The sequence below is a fragment of the Apteryx rowi genome, unplaced genomic scaffold, assembly GCF_003343035.1.
Source record: "Apteryx rowi isolate R43461 unplaced genomic scaffold, aptRow1 scaffold_2, whole genome shotgun sequence".
Classification (NCBI taxonomy): domain Eukaryota; kingdom Metazoa; phylum Chordata; class Aves; order Apterygiformes; family Apterygidae; genus Apteryx; species Apteryx rowi.
The window spans coordinates 2,682,716-2,695,170 of record NW_020448307.1 but is presented as its reverse complement, the minus strand read 5'-3'; the positions used below and the strand labels follow the sequence as shown (position 1 = coordinate 2,695,170).

The window sequence follows — 12,455 nt, the reverse complement described above, 5'->3', positions numbered from 1 at the left end:
AGGAAACAATATTTCTTAAAAAAAATAAATAAATAAAATAAGTAAATAAATAAATAAAATCAAATCCAAGCCTTCCCCTTTCCACGTCTTGGAGCCCCACGGAAGGGCAGGCGCGGCGGCAGGGAGAGGTCCGCTCTGGGCTACACCTATGAACGCGTCTCGCTCCTTTACCAGCTTAGCAATCCTCACCTCGAACAGCTGCACGGCTGGAGCTGCGGGAAACTTCTGCTGCTTCGACTAAGCGCGTGTCGTCCCCAAGCCACGCAGCCAGCCCGTCGGATACTCTGCGCTCAGAATAGCAAACTCGGACCTAAACTTCTACTGGCTTCCACCGTCCTGGGCTCTGCTCGACTCTTTACCCGTATACGAAGCTGACTTCGGTTTGTTTCCATTTTTTTCCTCCCCTCCAAGTCACTTGGCTCTCATTAAAATTCATAATTTACATACTGAAGTCCAATGCAGGAGCCAGGTGCCTTTCCAGAGCAACAAGACGTAATGCATACGGGTTAGGTGCAGTCTAGTCACCACATTAATCATAATCTGGATTGTGATATTGAAAATACGTAGGTTGAAAGATTTTGTTAAAGACGTATAACATGTTGAGTAAGTTTGCAATTTACACTGCTTCAGAGTTTACAGTCAACACTAGTAATTTCATAAAATATTTTCAGGGCTATTTCGTGCACATCATTTCAAAAAACAAAGAAACAAAAAAAACCCCCACACCTGCTCAGCTTCTAGATGATTTAAGCACATACAAACATATATACATACACACACACACGCAAACTTTGTGCTCTTCTGAAATACCTACTTTAATAAAAAAACCACACACAAATGAAAAACAGCTCCTTTCAGATACATTCACTAGCATTAAGAACAGTGCTTCACATTATTCAAGCAGACCGCAACTCCCCTTTGCAAAATTACAACAGACAGAATTAATTTAGGAAAAAAAAAATACATTAGTGCCATTTAGTATACAATTATAAGAAGAATCATAAAAAAAAAATCTCTCTAAAAGCATCACATTTCTGGAAAAGAAATATTTTCATCACACTGAAAATATTAAGCTTTCAAAAACTAGCATAATTTCAAGAACTGTGTATTTATCGTACCTGGGAAGCATCTTTGTCCCCCGAGCAGTTCCACTTTTCAAAATCCCTATAAACTCCTGTTGTGCCTGGCTGCCAGCTCAGGTTAATAATAGCAATGAGCCATATTCATCCAAAACCACAAGACTGTCAGGTGACATATCAAGAGGTCTGAATTTAACTCAAACAAAAGACTCTCCATGCTGCAATGCAAAAGGCTTAATCCTAGCAACCGGATCACAAAAACCACCTTAAAGAAATCACTTCGCTGCAGCACGGTACAGGCGTTTGCACGAGGATCCATTTACACCGCCCGGGAGTTTTGTAACCCAAATCCTGCCCTTCCGTTCGGGTGCATAGTCCGGGATTTCTACTCAAGGGAACGTCGCCCGTCTTCCCAGCTCCTTTGTCTCTTTGGGCGTTTTGCTGCGGAGCAGAGATCAGTCTAATTCCCAGGAAAGCTAAGTGCCGCCTCGGCCAGCCCCGGCGGGCGTGCGTGTCACCCCAGCCTGCCCTCCTCCTCCTCCTCCTCCTCCTCCGACGGAGCCGAGCTGAGCCTCGGCACCCGAGTCCCCGACAGCCGCGCTCCCGCGCCGCCGCCGTCCGCGGCCGGCAGGAATTCGGCTCCGTGGGACTGGGGAGGGGAGGGGGGACGCCGGCGGCCTGCTCCTTCCCGGGAGCGGCAGGATGCCTGCGGCCAGCCCCGCTGCCGGAGCCGCCGCTGCCGGCCACCATGTGACCCCGAGGGGATGCCAGGCTATGCCACCGGGATCGGCGCGTGCCAGCCAATCCCCGCGCCGCCGCGGGCGCACGCACACGGCATTCTCCGTGAAAATAAGGGCCTCCAGGAGCTCGGCCGTACGGGGTCCCGCCGGCACCGCCGCCCGCCCGCCCCGGCTCGCTCACATCTCCGGGCAGCAACGGGAGCTCCCGAGGCGAGCGCAGGGCGACGGACAGCTTCGGAACAGGACGCGTGAAATCAGGCCCACCGAGACATCCGGAGCAGCTCGACAGCCGTAACCCAGGCTTCGGGATCGCGCCCACGGCAGTCCCGGCCGCGCAGGAAGGCTGGTTGCAAAGGCAAAGGGTTTGCCATTTAAAGAACTTTTTTCCTTCCCTCCTCAGTCCTCAGGGGGAGGAAGGAAATGGGCATCAAAAAAAGCAACGTACATTAAACGTCACCAAGTACTACCACAAGCATACACGGGGCTAACCGTTCACACTATTAATTTTCTACTATCTTTGGACAAAGACCATGAAATATATAAAGGCAGGAGACTGCAGCACCATAGCCCCACTTCAATTTTCTTCAGTGTCTAAAAACCTGAGGATTTTTCCCAATATTTCTAATACAAAGGCAGCTCAGAAGCCGCTTCCCCATCACCAGGATCTCCTGCCCCACGGCACCCCGCAGCTCCACGTTTAGGGCGACAGGCCATCGCTCTCCGGCACGGCGTCCTTGTTCCCACGCCTCGGCCCAAAACCCACCACGGCAGCAGCCAGGACAAGGTTTCACCCTCCGGGACAGATCCCACGGGAGAACACGGAGCTCCCTCTCTGGCCGCACAACTCCAGGGCTAAGCTCAGGGTGAAAACCTCGATCTACTGACACCAGCGGGAGCTTTGCCGTTGGCTTAAATTAGGGCAATATTTTTATCTTAGGTTGCTAACCAGGATGGCTGGGTTTCAGTGCCGCGCAACAGTGTTTTGATGCAAAAGCTGTAAAACTAAGATGTAGATACATACTTGGTTACAAATCCAGGAAAAGAATCTTTTGCGACCATAAGTGTTTTTTAAGGAAATCTCTCATTTAGAAATGAGGAGTCGAGGCCCTGATCCCACGACACAGAGACTTGCCTTTTCATATGTCACTAGCGCCAGGGGTTTTAATGGAATTATTTACATGAGTAAGAAAAAGCATGTGCAAGACGACACGACCCATGCCTTAAAGCCAAATCTTGCCTTTAAAGCTCAAAATGCCAGGCACGGGGAGCTGCAAGCACAACATTTGAGCTCTTTTACCTTCTTGATCTAGTTGGAGGAATGCGCCGGGCACAGTGACTTTCCTTACCTGTGTAGCAAATGCACCGCTCTCCAAAGGTTACTGATGTCAAAAGTGACCTTTTTTTCTTAGGGATGCAATGGTGAGAAGTTCAGTGCAATGTATTATGTAAACATTTATTTACAGGCGTAACATCTAAAGTTTCCATTTTACCTCAGGGTAACCCGATGCGCGTTAAAGACAAGTGCTTTGAAAGAGGACCTGGTCTCCGTCTAACAACTGACCAGGAAAAATACTGGAAGGAATTTCCCTTCAAATAAAGACAGACTCAAATTATATGGAGAGTAAACAGTGTTTTAGCCAGAACAGTGAGTATTTCATGTTTGAGAAAGGACTTCAGATATTCAGTGTCGGTTCACACACACTATTACTTCTCCCATATCCAAGAAACTACTCTTAAAAATATATATATAATAATAATAATAATAATAAATAAAAATGCACCGTCCTCTTCCCTAGGTGCATATCCAGGCAAATAGTTTCCTTTTCACTTGTGGACAGGAACAGATATGTTTTCAAAAATGATGTCTGGTTCCAAACTTCGGAGAACAAAGAGATTTCCCCAGCGYGCACATACAGTATTTCAAACCTGGGTGCAAGCGTGCACCCACCCAGCCCAGACCCTGCGGTTGCTGGGCAGACGCAAAGCCACGCTCAGGCCGGATTCAGGCCCTTCGGGGAGGGAGGATGGAATTTTAACTCACGCTATTCGACTCACGCAGCAGCTTGCAGCGCGGAGGGGCAAAGCATACCCCACAGTCCGCTCCAGCTCGCTGCCTCATCTACACTGTTTTCAGGAGAAAAAAAAATTAAAATAAAAACCAAACTGGGCCTTCAGTTAGTAAAAAGTGCTATAATTGCAATACGGGTTGCACTCCCGATACAGCGGCTTGCTTTCACCTGTGCTGGGAATGCTTTACGGGGTTTTTCAACAGGCCCACAGCATCTGCGGTTGAAAGGTGCCTCCAGAAAGGCAGCTCTTTCCTTCTGTACTCCAAGGAAGGGCCACATTTACCATTTCGGCAAATATTTGGCTTTAACAGGGAATACAGATACTCTCCATCTCTTTTAAAAAGGACACAGCCTTTTTCTTTTTAAAGTGAAAACTTAAGTTTGAGTAACAGAGCTGATAAATGCTTTCTGAAGCTAGATAATRTTAACAAATTCAGAAAATAAAAAGATCAAAATCTCCTTTCTCAGCCCATCTAGTGAGGCCCAGGGAGGACATTTCAATACCCATGTGCATCCACCTGACTTCTGCTGGGGACYGTACGGGTGACGGTGTCCGGCTCCATAGGATGAACCCACGGGGTTCAGCGCAGACCTCAGTGCTAGGCTGGCGTTGTGGCTTGTTATTAAACACACATAAGCCATAGAAATCCTCAAAGCAAACAATGGCACCAAAGAAAAAATTGTCATTTTCTTCATTTTATCCAAAGGCCTTTCTGAAAACATTCATAATTGCAGCCATGGTATGTAATTTTGGGGTACAAACCATCTGATTTTAAAATGAGCAGGCAATGATTTGTTCCAAAGACAAGCTAAAAAATAAATGAAATAGATTCATTTTTATTCTCCACTGCCTTAACAAGCTTTCTTTATCTTTCTCTTGAAAAGAAGGTTCCTTCACACATGTTGTAAATGCACACAACAAAAAAMCAGTCACTAAGCCAAGAAATGTTTATGGCTCAATAATGCACAAAGATCGGAGCTGGAAGCCACAGCAGACAAAAAGAGAGAAAACCAGTTAGGATTTTATTTTAAATCTGACTAGAAATACTTGGATACCGCTCCTCTACAAAATATTCGCGTTAGTGGAATTACCACTGAGCTAGACTTTAAAAAATGTGCTTTCTGTGCATTTTTGTATCCCTGCAAAAAATTCCACTGAATTCCTCACTGCTCGAGGAGAAGAGTGGACAGCAGAAAGCACAAACCATCCCTGCGCAGCCGGAGCGCACACACATACCTGCACATACCAGGAAGACGCACACGCAAACACAAGCACAGCCAAAGGACAGCAAGAGCCAAAGTGATGAGAACGAGCACTGCAAGCAGCCTGCAGATTTTTCAAAATCCAGGCCCCAATTTATCTTCTTTAAAGGAAACCAGATTCTTAAGCACTAAAGAAGAGTGCTTTTTATGTGCAAAACCCCCCCCAAATAAAACAAACAAAAAACTCCACCCAGAACCAAATCAAATAAACTCTCCTTACGTGCGATTCTCACTAACATCAACAGGTCTCACAACCGGAATAAATTACCTATATGGGCAGTGTTAAGTAGCACTAGCAAAAATAATCTATCTTGGAGCATTCCTGAGGGAAGCTATGTGGAAATATATTAAGAGTGTGGATGAGTCCTCAGACCTCGGGAGATTGACTGTCCCTTTGCTGTCTCAAGTTTTAAGTCATGTTAAAAGATGCCTAAAATAAAAATAAACTATCAAAGTAAAAATCTGATGCACGGTTAAGCTACTGGAACATTGGTGTTTGTTTTGTATCGCATTTCCAATTGCAATCTACTATAAATAAGACACCAAACAAACCTCCATAATACCAACTGGTACTGCAAGACAACAGGGCATTTTCCCCCAGCCAAACAGTTATTTTATTGTGCGCTCTCAGGCGTTCAGAGCGGAATAATCTTTCCCTGTAGCTATTAAAAATAAAGTATAAGTAGTTCAGTACTGTGTGTGTTTAATGCAAAGTTCAGGGAAGCTCCAATACCCATTGCTTTTGATATACACAGATAGAGGTTATAAATAAAGATTTTTTTTTTTAATCGCACAAAATTATCTAGTCTAGCACAAAAGGGCTGTTGGGGGGGGGGAGATTCCCCCCCCTCCCATTTATGCTGTGTAATTCTGGCCACGTTTAGATAGGTTCCTCAGTCCTTAAATCTATGCACAAAACTAACTGCTACTTGCCATCCCCTCTTAAAAAAAAAAAATCAGAATGACAATGACAGTCCCCGACATGCAGCGTCCCTGTTTGCCCCATTTATGAGGGTCYCCAGGAGGCAATAAAGCATACTTCCCCCAGTAAAGCCAGCATCTACGTCTCATCTGAGCTACCACTACTGTGAATTATTAATATGAAAAAAAAAAAGTGGCTGTTTCATGGTGCTGAACAGAACAAAAACAAGCTCACGAGCTGAGGTGCAGCAGTTGCAAAGCTTATTGCTTAGACAAGGGTGAACTGATGCTTTAAACTTTGGAAATCACCCATATGTATGACGACACATTTAATGAAGAGACAAGATATACTAGAGCCAAGGTTAACTGCAAGAACTCTGCTGCCATGAAATTGAGACGTCTTAGGGGGATCAACATAGCTCCAAAAGTGCTATCAATCCCAATAATCATCATCATCATCAAAAAAAACTTGAACCACACCTAACGTAACAAGAATGCTTTGGCTGAGGAAGCCTTATGTTTTCAATTTTTAATAAACGAATACTGATTCCCTGTGTTTATCTTCAGCCTGAAGAGTCTTTCAAGTTCATATTTTCATGCACTTCCCAGCAATTATAAGGACTATGGCAGTTTTCTTCTTTCCTGACAAAAGCAAACTGCAACTCTCAAGGCAGTACTTCAGAACACAAGATTAAAAAAGAAAAAGCGCATACAAAAACTGCTCAGGTACTCTAGCTATGCCTGACATACCATGTGCTTTCTGCACCAACACTGAGTAAACGGGTTTAAATGCGCACATTTTCAACGAGATAGATATCTCAACAAACAGGGAACGTTGCGAAGGCTGGGCAAGGCGGCACGGCACCAGCGGGGCGCTGCAGAAGGCGGGGGCCGCCCGCTGGGGACGACCCATGGTGGGTATCCGCCGCCTGCAAATACCCTCTGCAGAAACACCCCAAACCGCCGCCAGCGCCGGGGCTCGACGGCAGCAGCGCCGCGGACCGGGGCGTCCCCGCACGCCCCCCCAGCTGGAGGTGGCCATCCGCTCGCGCCGATTAAAACATCCTGTAATATTTGTTTCATGAGTTTTTTGCAAGGGAGAGCTATTGCCGGGGTGGTGGAAGCGCAGCAGCTCGAACGGGCAGCGCGGGGACTGGAGCCTTCCTCGGCTGCCGCCCTCCTCCGTGGCACCGATTACGGTGGCCACACGCATGACGGGGAGATAACTGAGAGCCCAATAAATCTCCAGACAAGTATTTGCCACTCYGATGTGGAAAGCAATTGTTACGGACCCTTCATAACACGCTGCCACCGAAACAATTGCAGCTAATTTTAAAGACACCAAGAAACCACCCAGACCACTCGAAATAGCCCAGTGCRCTTCCTTGTCCCGCATCCAAATTTTCAGTGAAGTCACTGGGACCGTCCCCTGTGCAAGGAGGACAGTGCCAGGCTCTAAACTAAGTCATCGCCAGCACAAGCTCAAACCATTTGGATTGCTCAGAAATTTCGCCTGGTATTTCCAATCCTTCTCCTTCTGCTATCGCAGGTCTCATTTATCTGCATGGACAGCACAGATTTATCAGAGGTTTCTGCGATCTTTGCTTTTTTGCTTGAAAATAAAAGCTGCAGCTCTTCAGGGTTCCTCGGAGAAGAAGGAAGACAGATGTAAGTAGTTATTCTCCAAAGATTCACAAGGATCAGTGCATGAACAGCATTTTACTCTGTCCCTCATGTGACTGCTTAATTAGGTGTTGATTCACTCAGTCATGAGACACAAGCAAACAGGGCTGCAAGCCCTAACGTCAAAGAAAAAGTAATGCCTGTTCTGCCAGTTTCTGTATTAGCAGAGCACAAAGAGGACATCCAGTTCTGGAAAGCAAAACTCCTGCTCCTTTGCTCGTAAGCCAACCAGCAAATCACTTCAACCTTTCCGCAAGGGGGAGGGAAAAAAAAAAAAAAAAAAGGAAAAAAAAAAAAGGAATCTGAAGTATCTCGGAGCTTGTGAACTTCCCCTCTATCCTCCACCGTAGAGCTGAGACCGGGCGCAGCGTTTGTGCGGCCAGGCGGCCGGCCGAGCGCCGCGAGCCTCCRAGCGGGGTGCGCCGCGCTCCCTTGCACCCGCTCCGACCCGCTCTGGGACACGATGCTCCTCCTCTCCTCCCCCCCCCTTTTTTTTTTCCTCTTAAGACCGTTGAATTATTTTGCCACAGCTTTATTCCTGGGTGTAGCAGAATTTCTTAGCCTTCTTATTACCAAAGAGCTTTTCTGTTATGGGGTCCAGTTGCTATAGCAACAGGCTTTTAAAAATATCAAAGAAATTTTCAGCACATGGTAAATCAATTTTACAAACTGTGTGTACTTGTAAGAGGAAACGCTGGTGGACAATCATTTATATGTACGTGGTTCAGCTGAAGCTCAAAGTACTGATAATCCCAAAATATTGCTTTCAGTCTAAAACCTTTTGTTGTACAAGACTACACATGGAACTAACTTCTCATGTTATCAGGCTGTTTATAAAAATAGCCACTTCAAATTAACAGAAGACAACCATCTTTCAAACAAAGGCTATGTTTAAGCTCAGTGGGTCATTAAATACATTAAATACTGAAAGCTTTTTTCCTGAAGAATACTACCATAAGGCTTTATTTGAAACGTTTTAAGCAGTTGTGTGTTTCTAGTCTTATCCTCTAACAAAAAAAAAAAAGAAAAAAAAAGACAAGACCCTGGATCAGCAACTTATTTAAAACACATGCTTAATGCTAAGCACATGAGCAGTCTCACTGGGGGCAATGAAACTACTTACATACTCACAGTAAAGCACGTGCCTTTGGAGTGCTGACTTAGTCTTAYTCGCCCCTGAGATTTCACCAAAATCGGTCTCAGTTACACAAGAACAACTGCAATCTAAAGACAGTGGGAACTTATATAAAAAAAAGCGTAACAAATTAATATCCAAGGAATGAAATCCCACCTAGCCTAGTGACACGATGGTCATTTACACAGATAGGCCACGGGTGTGACGATACATGTACACCATGTGAAACAACACCTGTTTGCTACCACTGCAAGCGAGCCCRGGACAGTAGTTTTTGTCACGTGCGACCTGAGCATCCTCCAATACCACCAGAAAGTCCCAGGTGATGCTTGGCCCAGCTCCGCAGTCTTCCTGCCTGCTCACTGACTCCAGTGACAGCTCTGTGCTGCAAAGCTTCTACCTGACCTTCGTAGTTAACGTTCAAAACTACTAACAAGGGAGTTCACTAAATTTCAAGACTACTGCCAGGCTCTGAACCAGAAACGAACAATTATAAATACTTCCATAGATCTACATAGAATAATATTAATGAACCTCTAAGGCAGCAAATAGCGGAGTAGATCCATCCTACAACTGCTTTCCAGGAGGAAAGACTTTTCCAGCTTGGCTCAAACTCGTGGACTAAACATCCCTCCCTTACTGGCTCTACAAGTTGAACGTGCCCCTACTTAATTTGCAGAAGGGATGAGATCTTGATTTGCATAGTTATTGCAAGAGTCCTTAGACTACTGTGAGGAGCCCAGACTGCTCAATTCTCCAAGGCAAGAGTCATGCTGCTCAATTGTTTTCCAAATTAAGAATGCAAAGGTGACCTGAAACTATTTCAGGTGGATCTATATAGAGCAGACACTAAAAGGCATTGCTTGACTTCACTTTTACATAACTTGTAAGGACATGAGGACAAATAAAAAGCAGATGCTCGAACAAGCCACACAGCCATACAACTTCATTCAATGTTTGCAGAATGTACACAGACTGCTAGAAAAAGGGGCTAGCCTGGCACCTAACAAAAAAAAATTGCACTAAAGTTGCAAGGTCCTGAATGCTTCAGCTCCTCAAAGCAGAAGAGGACTTAAGCATGGTTTTAGCTAGCAGCCAGCTTGCAGTCCACTGATTTTGAAGGTGGTGTTCAATCTTCAAACCTGGCTTAATTCAAATTATTCTACTGGTCTGGGATAGAGCATTCGCTGCCATACTATTCCCATATTTTCTGGAGTACCCTTAGGTTTTCTAGTTCTCACTGTATGCTAGCAGCCTTGGGTTTCCACGAACGGTAGGCATAGAAAATACACTATAGGACTGGCCAGTGCCTTGTAATGATTAAAAAAGAGGAGAATTACAGTCTCTAGCACACCAGTAGGTGGGCAGCTCAGGGCTTCTTAGACACACCTTCCTTTTTGTTAATTATGTATGGTTCCGGAGGTACACAGAGGAACTACATAAGTACAGAATCATCCATTCTACTGGAGATAGAGCATTAGAAAGCCAAAGACGAGCACTTCAAATTAAGAGACTGAAGTACTTAGAGAGGCAGCTTGCACCYCCATTTTAATTCTTTTTTAAATAATGTTTATCCAAAATAGAAAGGGGCCTAGTTTTCAAGATCAAAAGAGCTAAAGTTAAAGCTAAGAACTCAGGAGGAGCTTCTTTTAGGACAAAATCTTAAAAGTAAAATTCACATGAAATTTCGGCACTATCTATCCCAAACCCTAATCCAAATCTAATCCAGACCCAGTCTAACCCAGTCTCTTCAGATCAGTGCTATATAAAAATAGACTTGAATGTCAAACATGCTGAGCAAGAGCGGAGCATGGCCAGAATGGGCTTTACACAACATGTTTTAAGGAATCACAACGTTGTTCCAATCTACTTTGGAAAGGCTCTCAACGTATCTTTTGTCCCTCTCATATGATCCTTTCATTGAGCTCAGCCAACTGCAAACTCCAACATGAAGAAAAGGAGAGCCCTGTACACTGTCACACAGCCTGGAAAACACAGTAGCATTAGATTGGTGGTTTCAGCCTTGAACTTCTAAATTATGTCATGCACAACAGTGCAGTAAGAGGAAGACTTTGAAAAAACACATACACTTTAAAAGACGATTTAAGATTGCAACCAAAAAAAATGGACTTGAAAAATGACATTGTGTAAAAACAAGACTTTTAAAAGCTAAGTAAATTTGAGACACTTGAGTAAGGACTGATAACGAGAGAATGCAGAATATCCAATCTCTGAAAAATCAACCTCTTTTAAAGGTGGCTTGAACTAAATACACATTATGATTAAAAAAACTAGGCYGTGTGCAGATATTGTTCAGCAATTAGCCATGTGTTAAAAGTACTTTCATGAGTTAGAAGCCCAAATCCATAGATTTTTCATGAGAATGGGCCTCCAAAGCGACTTCTGAAAGTCAGTAATAGATTCCTGTGGACAAAAATTCCTAAGATATGTAAAAAGCCTTTCAGGATGCAACTGCCCATCTAGAGGCATTCTCCACTGGAAAAATAACTGGTCAAATCTTACTGAAAATTCTACTAGACATAAATATGCACATTTTGAGCATCTTTTGAAAGCAGCCCCTGTGTGTCCACATAGCTTTTCTTACTGTTAAAGTCTCGGTCTGTGATAAAGACATTTCAGGTTAGGACCGGCATGCCCTCCCTGGGTATCAGCAACGACACTCCTTCCAAGCGCACACCTCCTTTATCGCAGGGTCCTCCTGGAATACACACACCAACCGCTGCTGCCTTCACAGCGCAGAGTCAACGGAAAAACCTGATAAAAGCTACATTGTTCCACTGGGAGAGGTTGTACTTAATCAAGACACACTAAAAATGTACGTTCAAGAAAACCCTTTCCTTTTTGCCAGTGTTAATGGACTTGACGAGAGCGCAGCTCAGCACACTCCCAGCCCACGTAGCTGGCCCACAGACATGGCTACAGCAACTCCTGACTGTCTCCTAGAGGGACTCTCCTGGGGTTGCAGCAGAACAAGCTGTTTCCAGCCTAGCTCCCACCAGTCAGCATCAGCACTTGCGTCTTCGGGAGTTCACATACCACAGTCTGCCTTGAACAAAAACACAGTTATTGTCTTCTCTCATCCCTRCGGAGCGGCCGATTGAGCTTTGCTCTCACTCAAAAGCATTTCCTTGCCTCATCTTGTTTCTTCCTATTCAGTCTGTCCACATGAGCATCTGTAAGATGCAGGAACTCGAAGAAACGCAGTGCTGCGGGTATCCTGCTGTGAACCAGTAAYGGCACCACATGAAGCTATTTATTCTGCTGCATCAACAGGAAAGAAAGAAAGGCTCACGTGCTGGAGAGCAAGAGCTGTCAGAGCCACCAGGACATTTCAAACCTTGTTTTGAAAGGAGCTGCTGGCACAGTAATCGCCCACTTGGCTCTTCTTTTCCCTTCCCCTTCCCATGCTAGTGCATGCCATTTAAAATCAGACGCAGCAGTGACCCCAGACAGGATGCACCCCGCTGCCCGAGGCAGGAGGAGGCAATGGTACAGCACCGGGCATAGGAAAGGAGGGGCTGGAGCTCCTGCAGCTGGAGCTCGC

At 45.1% G+C, this 12,455-nt stretch overlaps 1 protein-coding gene across 3 annotated transcripts in view; it reads right to left on the bottom strand.

Moving 5' to 3' along the window:
• The window catches only part of FNIP1 (folliculin interacting protein 1), a 45,813-nt gene extending 44,669 nt beyond the window's left edge, over positions 1-1,144 (bottom strand). For all 3 annotated transcript variants that reach the window (XM_026063120.1, XM_026063122.1, XM_026063124.1), the window contains exon 1: positions 1,119-1,144. In XM_026063120.1, coding sequence (XP_025918905.1) covers positions 1,119-1,129 — 11 coding nt within the window. In that variant the 5' untranslated portion in view covers positions 1,130-1,144. The remainder of the gene's footprint in view (positions 1-1,118) is intronic.
• Positions 1,145-12,455: the final 11,311 nt, after the last annotated feature.